Genomic DNA, 19791 nt, shown 5'->3' with positions numbered 1-19791 from the left:
CATTTGAACAATTTGACACTGTGGCTAACAGAAATGAAAGGGCACACCATTTGCAGGACACCCCCACCGCCACCACGTAACACACTGACACGAATGAAATCAGCAAAAAACACTGCACCAATCTTCCCTTGGGTTGTCTCATTTCTCTACAGACAAAAGGCATCCAAATAATTTAAAAGCGGCTACAAAAACACACACACACACACCCGGCGACTTTAAACTGATTTTGAGGAGATGGACAATCTGCTGAGTTCAGGATCGTGGAAATAAGTTGAAAATCCTTTCAGTCTTGCAGTTACACGCTGTCTGTCATGTCTGGTGTTGGAGCTGATTGTGTTTTCTGCTTTCACAGCACATTCAAATTTACCTTTTCATGTTTGCTGGTATTGACTCTGAGCAGCATTTCATTTAACATTATTGAAAGCTTTGGTACCGAGCAGTCAATACAATGCTACAGGAGTTTTGCGATATTGCTTGTCAAACCGTGTTCCCAGCGCTGTTTTTCAAATTCACTTTAGCTTTATTGGCATCACTGTAACTTTAACACAGTTTTGCCAAAGCAGGTTGTACAAGGGTTACAATGAAAGTAAGTACCGGTTCACACCTGTTGACGACGGGGCAGCTTCTGTTCACGCCATTCTTCTCGTTGTCATGGCGGCTAAAAGAAAAGAGAAAATGAGACTTTTCCTTAAAGATATGGGTTAAGCTTTTTCAGGGTAAATCCATGTTTTTAGTCCATATTCTGGCTCACAGGATCTATTCAGTTAAGAACGAGCAGCAGAAGCTAAAATTAGCAGAGCTAGATGTGCTATAAATATAACTCATAAGCATTATCACCAGTGCTGCAATTGGGTCAGAGTTAAGCCTCCTGCTCTGCCAGTGAAATCAATGAGGAGGTGGGAGCTACTTCTGTCCAGGGGCCTAAAGCTTTGTCCCCTCCTAACCGAGTGAAGTGGGGCTATTATGCCAGTTAACATTTAGCGATTAAATGTGAACACCCTTTGTCAGTTGTTAAATGTCAAGTCCACGGAGGCTTCCCTTTCCTCCGCTGCCTACGCTGCGAGAGGAGGGCAGGGACTCGTCTGTAGCACAGGGCCGTCAACAGAGCCGGTCGGACGGAGACATCCGCATCCATACGTGTCACACACAGTTTGCACACATACGCGTGCACAATGCACTCCATACCCCCCCCCCCCCCCCCGCCGCCGCCACCTCCACCTCCTCTGGGCCTTTCATAACTCCAGTAGCTCCACTTGGCAGGGCTAATGGGATGGCAGGGCTGTTGGTTTTAGAGAGGGATGTCATGAGAAGAGTGGAGCAGAGAGCTGAGGATGGCTCTCTAATAGATTCTGGGGTGGGTGGCGTGGAGGGGCGGAGGGTTGCCTTGTGATCACTGGCCCGTGTTGCCGTTTCTCTCATTTTTTCATCCCACTGCTCCACCACATCCTCCTTTTTCATACTTTTCTTTCTCGTATCTGCTTTGCGTCTTAGTTTATCTTGTGTCCGCTGTATTTCTGTTTCCCAGCCTTTTACTTACTCGCCCCCCTCGTCTGTGTGCTTGAGAGATACCGAGCCTTTAGGGTTTCCATTAAGTTGCATCTGTCTGTATTGTTAGTGTTTTGAAGTCTGTCTGTGTCCACCATGATTTCTACTTACAGTTTCCATTTTCAAAGCAGCGAAAGGGTTTCTTGTGTTTATGTGCTTAATCACGTCTGGTGCATATGCTGCCACAGGATTTCATTGTTTAAAACCTTTTAAACTTACACATATAAAAGCATGAGGCTCTGCAACTTCGAGTATCTTAAGGGGTCAGTACATTTAAACTAAGTTCCTTTTGGATTGTGGAAACAGCGTCTGAAAGCCCCTCCACACCTCTTTGTCGTCATTTGGGGGAATGCGTCCGACAGATTTTGTAGTTTTCTGTAATCGACAATGTGACAAACACACCCACTTCACACGGTGATTAGCAGAGGCACAGCCACTTCCGTAAATACTGTTCAAGAGCATGTGCCATTATCCCCACTTGAATGATTACCGCGCCTCACTCCTGTCTGTGACGGCACCCTACCTTCAAGTGTGCGGCCGTTCAGAGCAGCTGTAAGCACTCGTGCCTTCAGATGGATGATGCGTCGATAGTTTCAAGCATTTAAGAGTCTTTAGTAAGGTGCGGAGCCATGGACTGTCTACACATCCACGCACCTGCAGACCCCCAACCCTGACTTTCCGCCTTGGACACACTATTTCTTCCACTGTTTCTTGCATTGCTTGGGTTTGACATCTGGAGGGTCACATCTGGAATTGTTCAAGCAAAATCCTCTGATGGCATTAGTTGTTTAGGTTTATTTGCTCCTTTTTAGTTATCACAGAGATGGCTCCGCTTGCCCTCATCTGTACTCTCAGAATTTCTTCCCTATAAATACAAGATTGTGGCCGAACACACATCCACCGAGAGCTGACTGGATATCATGACATGGCTGTTCAGTTGTTGGACAGAATGCCAATTCTCAGAAATCAATGTCTTGATGGTTTGCAAGATACCTCTTAGCATGACCGCAATCAATGGTGCAAATGCTCATTTAACCTTGGCACGGGGTTCAAGGTGTTTTGTGGTCGGCTCAACAGGCCTTTTCCTGCCCTCCCTGTGTGCCGTATGTGGACGTGATGTTTGGAGGTGCGATGTGAATCTGAATGCCACGCCAAATGTCAGATTACTGAGTCACTCGCGTGCCATCTGGATGCTATTATGCAAACTCTGCAAGAAGGTATTCTCCAGACATTGGTTAAAAGTGAAGGGAAATTCAATGTGAGTAATCTTCTGTCGGAGAGGAGGTCGGCTGTATCCAGAAGACGGTGTCTCTGGCCAGGCTCTGCAGCCCACCGATCGTAGATACAGTACTGTATATGGTTGATTCTGACTGACACCATCTGACAAACACGCAGCTGTGCCATCATGACTGACAGAAAAACATCCATTTAGCAATTTAGATAGGGATCCTGTTTAACCCAACAATCTGGAGAGCATGTCAATCATAAATAATCAACCCACTGTATGATTAGACAGCAGCACTGGCGTTGCATCTATCTTAATATGCCAATTTAAGTAGATGAAGGCACTAATGGACAGCGGTGTATCCAGGAGGTCTCACCCTCCACTGTCAGCTCGCTTCATCACTGACAAATAGTTATCTGTAGCTGCTTCGTGGTCTGTGGAGGTTAGTGTGCGGCGTCAGCTGAAAGAGGCGAGCAGGAAGACGGCGCAATGGGGTGTTCAGAGTCGATAAGCAACCTCGTGGCTCTGAGAAGTTGGGGGCGGGGGGTGGATGGGCTGGGAGTCTTATTTGAATGTGGCTAATTGGCAGCCAGATTACGGCGGGATCACTGAACACGGCCGTCCAGGTTCTTAATGAGCTTCAGTCTTCTGCGCCTTCTCAGTGGGCCGTTCAGCTTGGCCGTCTCTGAAGAACCGTCAGACCAGGCTTCAAGCGGAAATCACCAGACTGAGGCAAAGATGCTTGGACATCAAGAACGCTGCATAGCACTGGTCCATGTCTGGGTTCTTTAACTGGTCTAAGTGAAAACACAGTTTTCTGTGCTGATTTTCAAGAACATTGTGCTATCAGTGATCTGGGAGGGTTCACCTGCCAGTGGGGCCAGTTTTTTTTTTTCTTTTTGTGAAGTTGTTTCAGTGGATCACCTACATTTTTCTGGAGCACATCACAGTTTATAGATTCTCAAAATGTAGGAACTTTTGTCTTTATGTATAAAAACTCATCACCAAGTTACTAAAAATACCTAAATAATTAGTGTCTTGTTACCTCTCTTGTTGAATTACTTTACCAATTACTACATCTAAAAGCAATAAGTTACAAGGCAATGTAATTTTTGCATTACTTTTAAGTTTAAGAGTCTGCTGTCATATTAATGGACACATAGTTATGTTATTTTGGTGTTGCTGTGGCAGCGTGGGACAAGACAACTGTCAAATTATATTTATTAGTCTCCCCATTATCACTGCAGTAATAGTAGTTATTAATACTCCCAACCACCAGAGGGCAACAATGATTAGTGTTCATACCTGTAAACTACGCTTGTATTGCTTAGCCAGTAGGATTTGGAAGAAGATGACCCAAATTATGCTGGATGCACATGTTCACTGAGCTTTGCTGCAGTCAGTTAAGTTAATGAATAATTATATCAGTTGATATTAGAAACATCACAATCACGATGATGAAACACAAGCTCACTTTGTCTGAACTGTCCTTCGCCACTGCGTTGGTCTGCAAACGTTATCCTCTGCAGCTGTATCACAGCATCACATATGCACGTCCTTGTACTCGACAGACGACAAACTGATGACGCGTCCTCTCAGTAAACACATGCTGATAAGTTCAAGCAAATAAATAAATGCATTTTCGTAGCTTCCCCTCAGCTTTCTGATTTATACCGTGATGGCATGGAAATAACAACTGTTGCCACAAAAAAAAAAAAATGCATTCAAATGTGTTTTGTAGGAAGCGCAATGCTGCCCCAAATTGTTTTTAACAGCGTGACGTGGACATTTACATACTGAACGTATGTGGAAAGCATTAACTGCGGTTTTTTTTTTTTTTTTTACAACAGCCCCCTCCTGACAACTGAAGCATGATTAACACTTTCATAGTTTAGACAACTCAGAGCACTCAGCTGAGGTTAGGAAAACTCTGTGGTTTTGCTTAAACGCCATCGCTAACTTGAAGCAAGAGATTTACTTTGACTTTTTAAAATTTAGCAAAAACAATCAGCTTTTTGGAACCGGTTGCAATTTTTGGTAACCTAAACCAAGTTTTAGTTGCTTTGACCCACAGTAAAGAACGCATGGGGAATCAAAGTTACAGCATGTTGTTGTTGCATAGGAACGTGGTTAAAACACATTTATTTGGAAAGTTTGCTTCGACTGACTGGATTTAAATGAAGTGGACTTATTAGTACAACTTCAATCAGACATTAGAGTGGACCAAGAGTTTGCCGTGTTATTTATAAGTAGTAGTATTTATGAAGGAAAAAACTTGTGGGAGGTTTTTTTTTTCTTTAGAAATTACAGTGACTGTTATTGTTAAATAACAGTGACCATACATCCACTGACAGTCTCATTTTGTGTGAACGGGCTTGCAGTGTAACTGCATTTCCAGCACTTTTAGCAACAGATTCTTTCTGCTGGAAACAAAACTCACAACACTTTGTGTGTTTCTATGCCTCTGTGCCGCCGACAGCTGGCCGGAGGCATCATGTGTGGGCTTTTCCGTCCGTTTGTGCTTTCTCCTGACCGTAAAATTTCAGGAACACTTGGAGGGGATTTCTTCAAATTTAGCACAAATGTTGGTCTCGAGGCTAACCATAACTGTGATGACATTTTATATCCAAACGGATATCATGTGGCATCATAATGTCATTCAAAAACACTTTTCTGTCCATTATTCGACACCATAACTCAGGAACAGAAGGCAGATTTGGTCAGATCCTGAATTGGTGACACTGATCTTTGGCGTCCACCTTGAAACTGTCAAAATTGTATAGATCTTCTGTGCTGCCGGGTTGAAGATGTGTGTTAACCCTTCAGATTTTACAATTTTTAGACTCCTTACAGCAGCAGCATCCATATTTGAGTCATTGTAGTTCACCACAAGCTCATTGGTTCTGCTGATATTGAGCTTCAGGTGATTGTTCTGTATTGACTCTGTGCTCCTCTGGAAAAATAGTCTCTAAATGAAGACTGCATGTTTCTCACTGGAAATTACTCACTGGAACCATCCTCCAAAATACATGTGAAAAGTCTTCACCACATGTATTATATGAGAGTGGACAGGTGTGGATGTAAACTGCAACACGGCTGGCAGAGGCATACAGCCTCGAGGCAGTAATTCTAGTTTTCTGTGCCACCTGCGTAAAAGCATTTACATCCTGGCCGTAGGTTAAATTACGCAGCAGATAGTAACTAAACAGACATATATTTATATTACAGTGCTGTTTGATATATTTAATATATTCAGGAGGCAGTCCCAGATGATGTGAGTTTCGCCTCTTGAATCGCGTCTTCTGTGAGAATCACTGTTAAGCATTGATATTAAAAAGGAGAAGCCAGCGAAGGAACACACAGGCGACACATCCCATCTATCTCCATAGCCCGGGCAAATATTGAAACCCATGATGTGGCGCGTCGGGCCTCCCTCTCCTCCTTCACTTCTATGACAGATGTAAATGGACATTTCAGCAGTTGGCTCTAATGCATTTTTAAACAGGCACAGCAGCAGACAGCAAATGAACGTGTCGCGAAGGCGACACTCCGCGACGGGGTCTCCATCTATCGCCGCCTGCTCCTCACGTACAAACATACAAGCCCACGCTCACACACACACACATGCACGCTCCTACACACTGCTGAGAATAGCTGTCATTCATCAACTTTCTCAGTACAATGGGCTCAGTAAAGGTCCCATCTTTCAACTAAAGCACCTCCACACTGCGGTGCCCAGCCGAGCACTGTACCACTGCATCACATTCCCCGTCAGCCGCAAACACTCCCGCACAGCGGGATGGATAGATGATTGGGCGAAGCTGTTGTTTGTTCTCTGGGTTCAAAATTAAAATGGCTCCGCTTTCCCAGCTGACAGCACAGAGGAAGACCGGCCCGGCTGATTAGACCACACTCACGTACGCAGAGAGCCGTGGAAGAAAAGGCAGATGACCACAGACGGGGTTGCGTGTGAATGCTCTGAGGATTTTTACTGCTTCACTCAAAGGAGTGCCACTTCAGAGAGCGTGTGCAAATGTGCAAAATGGTGCTAAAACAAGAGCACATTTAAGAAACACACTCACTAATCACACTCAAACATACGCGACATCAAAAAGCTTTGCAAATAAGGAAAAACGGCATCAAATACAGACGTGCTTTTGCACATACTGCGAGTTGGAGCTACATAATGAATATGAGTAAAAAATGTGATGATTTAGTGTCTGGGGGACACCAGAAAACACTGTGGTTGAGCTCTTTCAATGATGGAAAATGTCTATTTTAGTTTGACAAAAAGGTCTTGACTCAAGGTCACCTGACGAGCTTTTTAAGAGCTTCCAAAGCAAATGAGGTCTGCTCAGTCAGTTCAGCTGTCATCAAGTGACCGATTGAACGGCGTGTGATACCAGATCGTACAGCAACTGAACCGACTCTGTGTCAGCTGGGCAAACTGCAGCTGCTTATGGATCTGGAAAAACATACAGCATTAAGTGCAGTAGCTTTTGCGTGGAGCCACTACGACCTTTCACACATAAATATTCACTTCAGTTTGAACACTCTGCACGATCACTGCAGCTAAAAGGCTACGTTATGTTTCTGAGGTACAAGCTTTAGGACATTAAGGCGCATTTCAAAGAGAAACGTCGACTCTCTTAGCTTCAGATTCTGCTCTGTGCTCAACATTAAGCTGTTAAGAGAACTGATTACACAGCGCTGACTGTAAATGAATTGACTCTCGGATTCTGGATCAATTTTTATTTATTTTGCTACAGCTCTGATTTGCGTCACCAGCTTCTGGCCTCTTCTTCATAGCAATGGTGGCTGAGACTCATGGGTATTGCAGTATGTAGCCCTGTCTTCCAGACAAAACATGATTTAAGAGTATTGATATGATGATTTTTCTCACTTACGAGCGCTTATTTTTCCATATGTGAAGCAAGAAAAAGAAGGGGGGGCACTAGTGTGAGCTGAGGTACCGGTGCAGGTTTGGTGTGCGTGAGTCAGCAGAGGACGTGTCTGTGTGTGTCTCTGTGTGTGTGTGTGTGTGTGAGACAGGTGAGCGTGTATCTGCAAACAAAACGAACAGGCGAAGCAGTGTTCATGCTTCTTACTGCCACCTCCACCCACTTTGCAGCTGGATTTGAAACGTGTCTCTGGATGCTGCACCTGTCGGTGGATGCGATACGTGATTCTTTGCCTGAGTTTTATTAATGTGAGGCTTTTTTTCTCCTAAATGCAACATATGTGTTGGTGATAAAAAGTGCATCATTTGCTTGCTTTTTGTCTGTTTGTTGTGGTGTCTCCAGCTTAATTATGCTGGCTGCTGTAGACCTGCCACGCGTGAGGCCTCTTCTCCATGATAAACGCACAGATTAATGTGCTCTCTGTGTCTTTACTCTTAAATGATGCAATTTCCAAAGAATATGGGGATCTGCGTGTTCCAGGACAGGGTGTGATGAATACTGTACGCAGCCAGTGTTTTGTGTCTTTTCTTTCTCCTCATCTGTGAGCGTTCTGCTGCAGCCTCTCTGGATTCTGAGGTTACAGCCGTTCCACCTACTGTAGTTTCACTCATCCCACGATCTCTCTCATCTCTCTTTATGTCCATTTCCGTCATTTGAGGAAATTAAAGAGATATTTCACCCATTAAATAAGCTTTGCAGCAACTGCAGAATAGTGACTTGTGCACACCGTAAAAGTCAATTTAAAACACATACATTTTGCTATATGAATCTGTATTTTGTGAATTATATAAACATCTCAAAATGCCACCAAAAGACAACTTGAACAGCGTTTTGGTGAATTATCTCTTTAACTGTCACCCTCACACTGCTAACAGTCTGTATTTGAGCTGATACATAGCTGTCCTCGTGGACACTGAACACCTCTCATTGCTTTTGTCATTGCAGGTACCCATCAGCACAACTATAACCATGTGGCTCTAGGTAGCCCTACACGCACACCTAAGAATGGTAAGACAAACTAGTGGGAGAGGGGAATATTCAGGAGAATTCACAGCTCAGCTCAGTGTTTGAGATGAAGCCTGGACCTCGGCATTAACTTGAATATAGTGCTTGACATGAATGTGTGAAAAACCCCTTGACACGGTCCTCTTTTCAATTCGCCCCGCCGTGAATCCATTCTGTTATTGAAAATGAGGCCTTTTTGTCGAAGATTGAATCACAGAAGTGTCACATCCCATAGTCATGAACATTTTTCTGCAAGCGGGATCGGGCCACGCTCGCCGTCCGTCCCTTTTTTTTTTTCTTTTTTTTTTTTGAAGGCGAACACAATTGGCTGAGGATCGACTTAATGTTCTGCCGAGGTCATCCCGTCCTCTGGTTGACGGAGCGTGTGAAACCTGCGGCGTTCCCCGCTGCTATCCCGAGAACGAAAGTTATCACCGTGACCTCGTGCTCCCCGTGAGGAGCATCACCGTGAAGCGCTTTTTATCGCTGATGTCACGCAGCTGTTTGTTCAAATGGTTCTCGCGAGCGAGCCGAGGCTGGCCCGGGGTCGCAGACTGGCAGATGTGAGGAGCGGCGGTTGCGTAAGGATGCGAGGTGGAGGCTGGAGAGAGGAAAGACAGCGGAGATAAAAGGAAAGAAAGGAGGCCATAAGCTGAATATTCACTGCCTTCTGTAATTATTAAATCACTCTGATCTTGCCATTTGATTTATATTCTGTTTGTTTCAACCACAAATAGAAAAAAAAAAAGACTCGCTCGCTCTCACGCACTCAGGGGCTACGCTTGAATTCTGCAGCCAGAATGCCCCCTTCTTCACGGACAAATTGACCATGTGCTTCATTTCACACACACACACACACACACACAGATAGCAAAGCACAACTATGGAGAAATGCCTTGGAGATCTATGGAAAACATGAAAAATCCATTTCAACAACACATCTAACACAGAGACTTTGATCACAGGCCCCCTGAAAGACTCTAAATTTCAGCATGCAGTGTATTTTCTAGATAAAACCCGCCGCCATGACCCCCCAGCGGCAGCTGCAAATCACAGGCAGAAAATGCGCAATCGTACGCACAAGTGTACATGACATGCCTCAGGAAGTAGAAGCTGATTTGATTTGAATTCTTTTTTGTTGTTGTTGGGCGGGGGTGGGGTGGGGGTGGTGTACTAGTCATGCTGAATGTGGAGTAGGTCTTTGTGGGTTCTGTTTTTCTCACCATCAACATGTTTCTGAAATACTTGTTTTTCACTTGGGTTTGGTAGCTCACCGATCATTGAGGCGTGGTAAGTCATACATACATACATACCTTTAATTTACTGTGAAGTCCCATCCATGACATTCCAGCACACATTTGTGTACGCGTGCACCAAACACCAACCCCCGCGTTTGTGTCGTCCTTTCTCTCACTTAAATCGATGTGTTTTCAGACCTGATTGAAGTAGCATTTGCTGCGTTCTTGCTGTTTGTTTGAACCTGCTTCAGCAAGAACATTTGTGCTCTGTCATGTGGCGCGAAAAAAGCCCCACAATCCCTTTGGCCCATGAAAGCAGCCTATATAAAGTCAAGTCAAGCTAATGTGGAAACACAAGCTGATACATAATTTGTGTTATTCTATGCTTTTCTTATTGTCAACAAAAACTTACGACGTGTTCGTCATCCTCGCAGTAGTTTCTGACTTCCTGCGCTGCTTGTGACACAAATATGTAGTTTCTCAGTAATTTCCTAAAACAGCTGATCACTTCAGCATTCAATGAATGAGCGGCACCAGAGCTGTCTGTATTAGCCCGGTTCCAGACATCTGATCAGCCGCCCACATCTTCTGTTGAGGTTCAGAAATAGAAGACGTGGGCGGGCGCGGGCAAATAGGTTGTCATGCTCATTGACGGCTGCTTCCACCGGATGGAGAAACAGTCGGCCAATCAGAGCTTCGTACTGAGGAGTAAGAACGGGGACGTGACGGGTCGGCAGTACGTCGCTTGCCACTGACAAAACAAGATAACGCCTCCATCCAGCAAGAAACTGGCGAACAGGAGCGAAGCGCCAGGTGGCATGAATGAACGCGAGCATCAGGAAAGGTGTGAACGTAGGATGTCTTTTGGTCTTTACATTCAGTATGTTGGCAATAAGAAAAACGTAGAGAACCACCAGACTCATCCTTTAAAGACACACTAAGACTTGCAAAGACTATTTGAGCCAGGTCTGAGCGGTTGTACTGTACATCATGATGAAGCAGTGTTTGCTATGAAGAGAGCTAACAGCATGCCACAGTCTGAGTCGATTCTTCCCTTATTGATGCAGTGTGGCAGAAGGTCCGCTCGCAGATTGTTCACATCCTTCGAACCCCCTCCCTGCAGCTCCCAGGACCCCCTGCTGTCGCCCGGCCCTGCCACCACCCTTCTGTCCTACTCTCTGAAGCTTCCTCCTCACCCTTCTGTTTTCCTTCCCTCTTGTATTTCACTCTCCTTTCTTTCCCCGTTTAGCTTCTCCTATCTCCATCTCTTCTCCTTCCTCTCGCGCTCTCCATCCTGCAGCAGTTACCAAAGCCCTATTTTTATCTGTCCGTTGGAGGCTGGGCTGGAGCCGCACCCTTGCCCGCTGCTCTGCACTGCGTGACAGACTCACAGCCCACTGGGGGGAAAAGCGAGATAGAGCAGGAGCGAGGAAGAAAATGAGAGAGAGGGGAGTACTGAATGGACAAGAAAGAATTAAGGAGCGGGGGAAAGTGGGTGGCAGCATGGCAGGACAGATAAGATTGACAGAGCAAGGAAGACGGCGGTGAATGGGACAGACTGCGGATGTTTGTGTGCGTGCGTGTGTGAGAAAACGAGATAAAGAAAAGGAGCGAGAATAACAGGGGGCTTTGGTCCAGTCGCCCCCGCCCCACCCCACTCCCGTGCGTCTCCCTGGCATCATATCACGTCACATCAGTGACAGCCAGTCCAGGCGCTGCTCTCCCTGCCCCGTCCCAGATCACATCACGGCACTGTCACGAGCAGGGTCACTCTCCAGCACACATCTGTTGTTTGGTGTGTTGTCTCGTGTTGTTTTTTTTTTTTCTCTCTTTTTCTTTTTTGGACCACCGTTTCCTCCCGTCAAACCACCACGTCACCTGTCAAGTCAGTCCCCGCGCCACACGTTCACCGAGTGCCTGATGCGGCCGCCTGCGCTCCCCCATCACTGCCGGGGGCAAGTTGGAGTTTTAGACGTGCAACCGTTTCTCAAAGCCTGACACTCGACTCATTGGCTGAGTTACAGCTCAAGCAAAGAAACTGTTTTCTTGAATAATTTGTTAGACTTAAGAGACAAAGAGATCCAGTGCATTAACCCTGAAGCAAACAACCACAGGCAGGACTTTAGGAATACTGAGATCATGAGTGCCAAACACAAATTTTCACTTAACTAAACAGAGTTGTAAATTTTCTGTCAATTTTATTTACCTGCATGATTTGTCTAAATGCTGTTTCAAAGCCCTCTCCACGATGCCAGGATGTGATCCTGGAGGGAATGTACTAAGTCGCTTTTTAATTTAGTTTTTGGCCTGAAAACAGTCAAACTGAGGAACTTGACTCGAGGGTTGAAGTCTGATAGCCAGGCCCAGTTTGGATGCAGTTCTAGGTGAACCAGTCTCTAGTCCTGCTCGTCCTGTTTCATCAGCTAAATGTAGAGACGAAAACGTCCAGGTAGCAGGCTTCTCATGTTGAGCGCCGATCACTTGACAGACAGGCACTGTGGCAGATTACTGGAACCAGGACCGTCCCCCAGGCAGCCCGTCCGCAAATACACTGAAGAATTAATGATGTTTTGTAAGGCAGCTGAGCTTTAAAAGCAGGCTTACCTTGCTCCAACATTTTTCCATATATGGTGCTGAATCCAAAATGCTGCCTCGCATTACTTCTCAGATGGTTACATTATCCATTCAGCCATTCAGCGGAGAGCAGCAGCCTGGTTTACTGTGGGAAAACAGGGCTTGTTCATCTCTGGGCTGATGCACTCTCACACAGAGATATTTGGATTTGAACTGACGATGATCTAGTTTTCAAATAAAAAGTGGCAGCCTTTCAATCCCCTGTAGCTAAATAACAGAAAGGCCGTAAGAAGCCAAGTTCCCGACAGATCAAAATGAAAACTTGTGTAGCTGCTGTGCTGGTCAGAGGTCAGTTTGAGGCGCCACTCTCTAACTTAAGTCTAGGACTGCAAGTGGCCCATAGAAGAGTTTTCTCTTAAAACGATCTAACTGACTGCATCATGTGGATTTCAGGAACTGGTTTCTCCAAGTTAAACTTTCATGTGAAGACTGCGGCAGGAGCTTAATACTTCTGAAACAGGACACACTTGAAGCAAGAAACCCATGAAAAACAGACAAAATGCTACTGATCTCTAACCAAAACTGACTTAAAAAATACCTGAACAAACCTTAAAAGCTAGTATGCAGAAATATATGACAGCTACAGCCCTGGCAACAACAATGAATGAGTTACCTACCTCACTTCTCAAATGTGTCCTGAAAGAGGTCTGCAGAAATTCTGGTATCTATATTTTGTCATGTTTTAACCTGGTGCCACAAATCTGTGCTTCCACGTCTCCGACCATTCTTGCTTTACTCCGACGAGTTTATTTCTGAGATTTTCTCATAGCGCCTCTGGCTCCAGGAAATATTTGTAAAGCTAAAACTCCAGCCTGCCCTCTAGCTCAATCTTCCCTTCTCTACCTCAGCAGGTGGTCCACGATGGTCTGACCCAGGCTAGCTTTTGGCGGGTTGAGGGAGGGCTGGGGGGGTAGGAGAAGCCAGCCTGCCCATTTTTTTTCTCTTCCCTTTTCTGTGTCTGTATATGTATGTATGTGTCTCCAGAAAACAATCGGATAAGTGGCATCCTGACCTCGCAGACGGAACCCTACGACCTGTCTTTCTCACGCTCCTTCCAGAGCCTGTCACACCTGCCGCCCTCCTATGAGGCGGCCGTCAAAGCCGACCTCAACCGATTCTCATCCCTGAAGAAACTCAGTAGGTCCAAGTTCACTGCACTACTGCAAGAGTAGGCTCCCTACCCCGATGCCCTGCATGAAAAAAAAAATACTGCATCACGTTTGCCTCCCCGACTCCCGACCGGGACTTACTGAGCGGCTCCGAAGTGTTTCAGCTGTGAAAATCATTTGCTTGCTATACTGAGGACATCAAACAGTCAAAAAAAAAAAAAAAAAAAACGTACTCATACGCACTTTTCTGGAGATTTGCAACTCCCCACTGGGTAAACATTTCAGTGGATGGAGATGGCCTTGAATCAGAATCAGAAAATACCCATTTCTCAACTCCGATCCTTCATGAAATCAGCCTAGTCATCTCAAGAAACTATGAGTCATTGAAATTCCACGCTTCCCTTGTCTCCACTTAAAGGCTGCAGCCACTATTTCTCTCGGAGCGTATAAGTACATTAAGTGGCTTCTTATGCCTGGCCCGGCTCGGTATTGATTTAGTCGTGCCACGCTGGATTTCTGCTGCGTAATGAGGTCTCATCTCGTGATATTCTCGGAGTGGAACGCAAATATTCCTTAAGGCTTGTGTAATTTCATCATAACTGCCCCACTTCTCCGCTGGCTCGCAGTCAAAGTGAAGGATGACGACCTACAACTCATCCCGTCAGGGCTCAGTCCGCGCTGGCTCCGGCTCGTAGCCGCCAGGCTACGTTTCAGACTGAATGGCAGGATGCAGCGCTGTTTACTGGTCCTCAGTTGTATTCGGAGGAAAAAAAACAAACAAGAAAACATTACAGTCCTTTTGCTCGAAGAAGACTTGTGGGAATTAACATAGTAGGCATAATACTACTATTTATAATAATAAGAAGAAGAATATTAGGAGCATAGTAATAATCGGTAAAACAAAACCAAATTAATTCAGCTGTGAAAGATTGTAGGCCACAAAAGAGCCACGGTGTTCAAACGGAAAGATATCCTTAGGCAGTGTCCTTCAGTCTTCCCAACTTTCTTTCTGCTTCCAAAGCAAATTATTTGTTGCAGCAAATAGCCGAAAGGCTCTGGAGTTTCTTTTTGTTGCTCAAGTAGTGTCTGCACGCTGATAGATCATGTTGGATTGTGCTGGAGGGAAGACGGAGCAGCGTTTTCATTGTCGGGATAATAAAAGAGAAGAATGCTCCCGCTTATAATGCAAATTGGTATCAAACTGAAGAAAAGCATTTAGCCCATTGCAGCGCAGGACAGTATACATCACAAGTTATTCACTCACTCTGCGGTAATATGGTTGATGAGTTTGCAACGCCCTGCCCAGATCTTGAAGACTATTATGCTTGAGAAAGGAACATCTTGTTTTTATTATCTCTCATAATGAATCGATTTGCGGCGAGCGGCCGCGGCTCGCTGCTGAAGGGGATTTTGGCTGGGTGTAATCTTGACAGGTGGCGTGAACGCTGCTGCGCCCGTTATTGAAAAGGACAGGCTCAGAGGCCTCTACGAATTCTCAATCAGGTGGAGAGGTCTGCTCTCCATAATTTATTCCCCCCACATAAATGACATCCGTGTTCACCTCTGATTTAGTACGGTGGTTGAACACCACGCCGGTGTTCAGGAGGAATAAATTAGCTCCTTCGTACCAGTGGACTTACACATGTTTCCGTTTTTTGAATGGTCTGTGCTGCATTGTGTCTCTTTGTCGGACAGAGTTTCTGTGAACGTGTGTCATCGTGTGTGTGTACGTACTCACGGACGAGTCTTTGTGCATGGGTTTTGTGTTGTGTGGCATGACGCCGATGTTACATTCACTCCTACACTCTGCTGTCTTCAGAAATGTGTTCCTGTTTGATCTGCTTCTAAATGCATGTTGCAGTTGTCTGTACACATGAATCAGGATGAAAACACCCACTCAAGGACACTCCGACACTTGCAATTCTCACCGCGAACTGATTGTGCAATAGTACAAACAGCTTTCCGGCATGTGTATAAAAGGTGCCTGCGTGCTCTCCTCCACATCTGTATGATACGACCGTGTTTGTTTATAGTCTTTCACCTGACCTTTGAAAAGTTTGCCCCCACAGCCGGAACTGCCTGTAGAATCCCAGATGAAGCCTGGATGTGTGGATGTTATGTGCCTAGCATGTAATACAGTCTGACTGTCTCTTTTTTATTCCCCTCCATGAGCTTGGAAAGGTGAAACACAGATGGTTCCGCCAACACTCCTCTCTGCATTGTGTGCACTGTGCTCCAATCCCACTTTATCCGATTTCTCCCCTTGCATCATAACACCTACCCGTGTTTTCTCTTGCTTTCGCTCCCTGAATCTCCTCTTCACTTCTTGCTTCTGTTTTTTTTTTTCCTTTTATTCCCATCTCCTCTGCAGCAGATAAAGAAGTCGAAGACTACTACACTCGTAAGCGCCACCTGCCCGACCTGGCAGCAAGAGGCACTCTTCCCTTGCATGTTCTCAAAATCAGTCAAGACCAGGTGGGTACACAAGTGCTTGGTTGAAGTGTGCAGGCGTCTGAACAAGGTCATGTTCTTTGCTTTTTATGCATCTGTGAAGCAAAGCGAGTGTGCTATCTCTTATTCTCCAGATTTGAATTAGTTAGAAGCTATAGCTGGTCGTTCACTTCTTCCTGCAGTGGTGGGTGGCGGAGCCTTTTACGCCTCGGCTTGTGAATAAACTCACCTCATTCATCTTTTGCTCAACAGCACCGGGAACAGCAGCAGCAGCTCCAGAGCCAGCCCCCGCAGTCCTCCATCTCCCAGGCCCCTCCCCAGTCCCAGTCTTCACAGCAGCAGTCTCAGCAAAGGCAGAGGCCCCGTCGCGTCCAGAGGGCCATGTCCCAGGACCGCGTCCTGTCCCCGCAGAGGGCCCCACAGCAGGATTACAGCATGTCTTCTAATGGTATGTCGCCATACGGAGGCAGGATCCTCTCAGACGAGCAGCTCCTGTCCGCAGAACGCCTTCGATCCCAGGAGCGTCTCCTTCCACAGGACCGCCACACTTCCCAAGATCGTCTGTACTCCAAGGACCGCATGTACTCCAAGGACCGGCTCCTGTCGCAGGATCACCTCTACTCAAAAGACCGCCACTACTCTCAAGACCGCCTCTATTCACAAGATCGCCTGTACTCACAAGACCGCCTCCTATCCCAGGATCCTCTGCTCTCACCGGACAAGCTGATGATGTCGCTAAAGCACGGCATGGTCAGCAGCATCTCTGGCGGCTTTCGTGGCAGCGACTTGTCGATGTCGCGCGCCATCTCGCACACGGACGTGTTCATACCAACCACACCTCTTATGGATCGCTACAAGATGACCAAAATGCACTCCCATCCCAGTGCCTCTAACAATGGTGGCGGCGGGGCATCAGGAGCGGGAAGCACCGGGCACTCCAACACTTTAGCCATGAACCAGACAGCATCTAAGAGGCAGGCGTTCGCCTCCAGACGGACTCATACTGTGGAGCAGCTCCACTACATCCCACAGCACCACCAGCAGCAGCAGCAACAGCCACAGCACTACCGTACAGGCAGCAAGACTGAGGTGACTGTGTAACGGCAGCCAGGACTACCTGGACTGCACAGGAAGAAGCACTGCTGTGTGCCAGGGGGGTGGGCTTGACTGAGCTACATGGGTACACTGGCCTTCTTTTAGAGTAGGGTGGTGGCAATTTCACTTTCTTTGACTGAGGTTCCTGCAAAGTCAAAGATTCCAGGACCAAGAACATCCACATCTACTTACTGCGAGAGACCGGAAAAATGAGCTACACTGTACACACAGGCCCAGCTAGATCTGAAGCCAGAGAGGGTTGTGGATGGAGGAGGTTTTATCCAGCTAACTTGCCTACTGTTATTTCCACTGTCTTGATTACCCTATTCATCCACAGGCTACGGCCTCATTCTGTGTATGTTTTAGTGAGAAAACACTGATTGTGTCTGTTTAAGCCTTTGTCGGCCTCCTTTGTCCAACAAATCTATTCTGTGACCTTTTCTGGCAAATCTTAAAGGGCTTTGCATGGTTAAACACATAGACCGATTCCTCCGTGACTTCTGTTGTGCAACACAACACCACCACAGGTGATGAACTAGGACGAGCCTGTAATAACTTTATAAATATATAAATAAATGAATAAAAAACGACCATTTGTACGCCCTGTCCTACTCATAGCTCTAGAGAATCTCAATGAGAGAAACTGAAATGGATGTTATTAGCACTTCTGTTTGGTGCCTCTGACAGATGTTCCATTTCTACAGACGAAGTGGTTTTGTGGGTTACAAAGCACAATCAATAAAAAAAATAAATATTCCGTTCTGTTTTTAATTTCATTTTTGAGTTTGAGTAGTGATGGCTAGCTTGTTTTGTTCTTGAAGCAATGGCAGGTTTTTGGGTTTTTTTCTTTTTTTTGTTTTGCTTCCAGTAGACGATTGTAAATAAGCTATTCTAGAAACAGTATTATGGACAAGTCTGTACTGGATGGACTTTGTATTAGACTGTCTGTTTTCAATAGATTCTTAAAAAAAAAAACAACTATAAATCATCACTGTTTCGTGAGTTCAGAATAGAAACCCACTTAACCAAGTATTTGACAGGATAAATTACTACTATACTGTGTGTGTCTTTGCAAAACTGTAGGACGAGAAGTGAATGAATGTGTTGTTGATTACAGATATACCACTGTTCATATTTGGATGTAGACTGTGTTCCATTGACATCAGAGGAGTTGAACATCATGGAAATGGATTATAATGCTTGTTACAGTCGGGTCAAATAAACCATCCATATTTTTCTAAACATTCGACATTGTTCCTTGTGAGATGTTCCTGTGTCGCGTGTTTGCTTCCATAAACTGGTCCACCACATCAGCACAGCGACTTCTGGGTATGACCTATTAAAGTTAGTTTGGCACCATGTTATTTTAAGGAGCGTGCATCGGACTGATGACACCTGACATAACCATGAAGGAGTCTTTCTGAATGTTTACGACTGTTGTCATGTAGTGTAATTCGCTCAATTATGTCATGTTTAGTGCAGCTGACATTACTTGAGATGATTTTTGATGAGATGAGGTAATCGATCTTTGTTGTGACAACTCGACATTAACCGGGAGAGAGTAACCTGTCATAAACATGCCATAGCAGGCCAAGTGATCAAACTTACAGAAACGATTCAGCGTTAAGATCTTAAATGACATTAATCTGTCATACGTGGTCGGTACTTCCTGCTTTGCCGCTCAACATGAAAACAGATTTTTTAAAGCAGCTTGCAGAAAAGACCAAAGGAGTAATTTTTCCAGTAGGGAGAGTTTACAGATGTTTAGTTTTAAGTATTTAAATTGCATTTCTTCTTTATAACCTCGAGTTGATGTGCTTGCGGTGTGTCAATATCCCTTTTTGTCCCCGCCCACTGAGGTGTAACAGAGCCAATGAGATTATTTCTGCTTCCAGAGCAGCTCTGCCTCAGAGACATGCTTGTATAATCACAACTCCAGACTGTGAGGGTTTGCGTTCACATAGGTAGAGGCCTCACACATGATCTGACACCACGTCACAGCCAGACTCACTTCTTTAACTGACAGTGTCACCGTGATATGTGGCAACAGTGTTGGCCAGGGCGGTATTTTAATTTGACATCTGAATTAATACGGCTGACTTTAATGCTGGTCAGTGCAATTTCAGACCTTGTTTAAATTCATGGCAATCCAATGGTGTGAACAGCAAACAGCGGCGGATGCAATTGCCCTCCTCCACAAACACACAAGGGAAAAAAGAGGACAGGAAAAAAGTGGAATAAGTTTGGGTTTCCAATTTACACTGATCCTCTCGCCCATCAGCATTTAAATGAAAATATGAATCCGCAATCAAAAAGAATCTGTGGACGGGAGAGCAGCTGAAGCGTGAGAGGTAAGATGGCTACGATAGCCAGAGACAAGCACTGCAACTCAAGCGGAGGGAGGAGGAGGAAACTGGCCAAAAGAGGGCTTTCCATAAAATAATCAGCAGTTTTCAAACTGTCTCTCCACATCTCACATGACGCACGCCTCTCCAACAATGTTTTTCATTACCCGTCTCTTCCGCTTT

General features: G+C 45.5%; 1 protein-coding gene across 1 annotated transcript in view; it reads left to right on the top strand.

The window, feature by feature from the left end:
- Positions 1-17269, top strand: part of LOC121625198 (protein shisa-6) — a 58013-nt gene extending 40744 nt beyond the window's left edge. The window contains exons 5-9 of the mRNA XM_041963275.1: positions 8677-8739; positions 10006-10026; positions 13593-13745; positions 16089-16192; positions 16421-17269. Of these exons, the coding sequence (XP_041819209.1) occupies positions 8677-8739; positions 10006-10026; positions 13593-13745; positions 16089-16192; positions 16421-17269 (1190 nt within the window). The remainder of the gene's footprint in view (positions 1-8676; positions 8740-10005; positions 10027-13592; positions 13746-16088; positions 16193-16420) is intronic.
- The last annotated feature ends 2522 nt before the right edge of the window (positions 17270-19791 follow it).

The sequence above is a fragment of the Chelmon rostratus genome, chromosome 21 (genome assembly GCF_017976325.1).
Source record: "Chelmon rostratus isolate fCheRos1 chromosome 21, fCheRos1.pri, whole genome shotgun sequence".
Lineage (NCBI taxonomy): Eukaryota > Metazoa > Chordata > Actinopteri > Chaetodontiformes > Chaetodontidae > Chelmon > Chelmon rostratus.
This window is presented reverse-complemented; position numbering and strand designations above follow the sequence as displayed.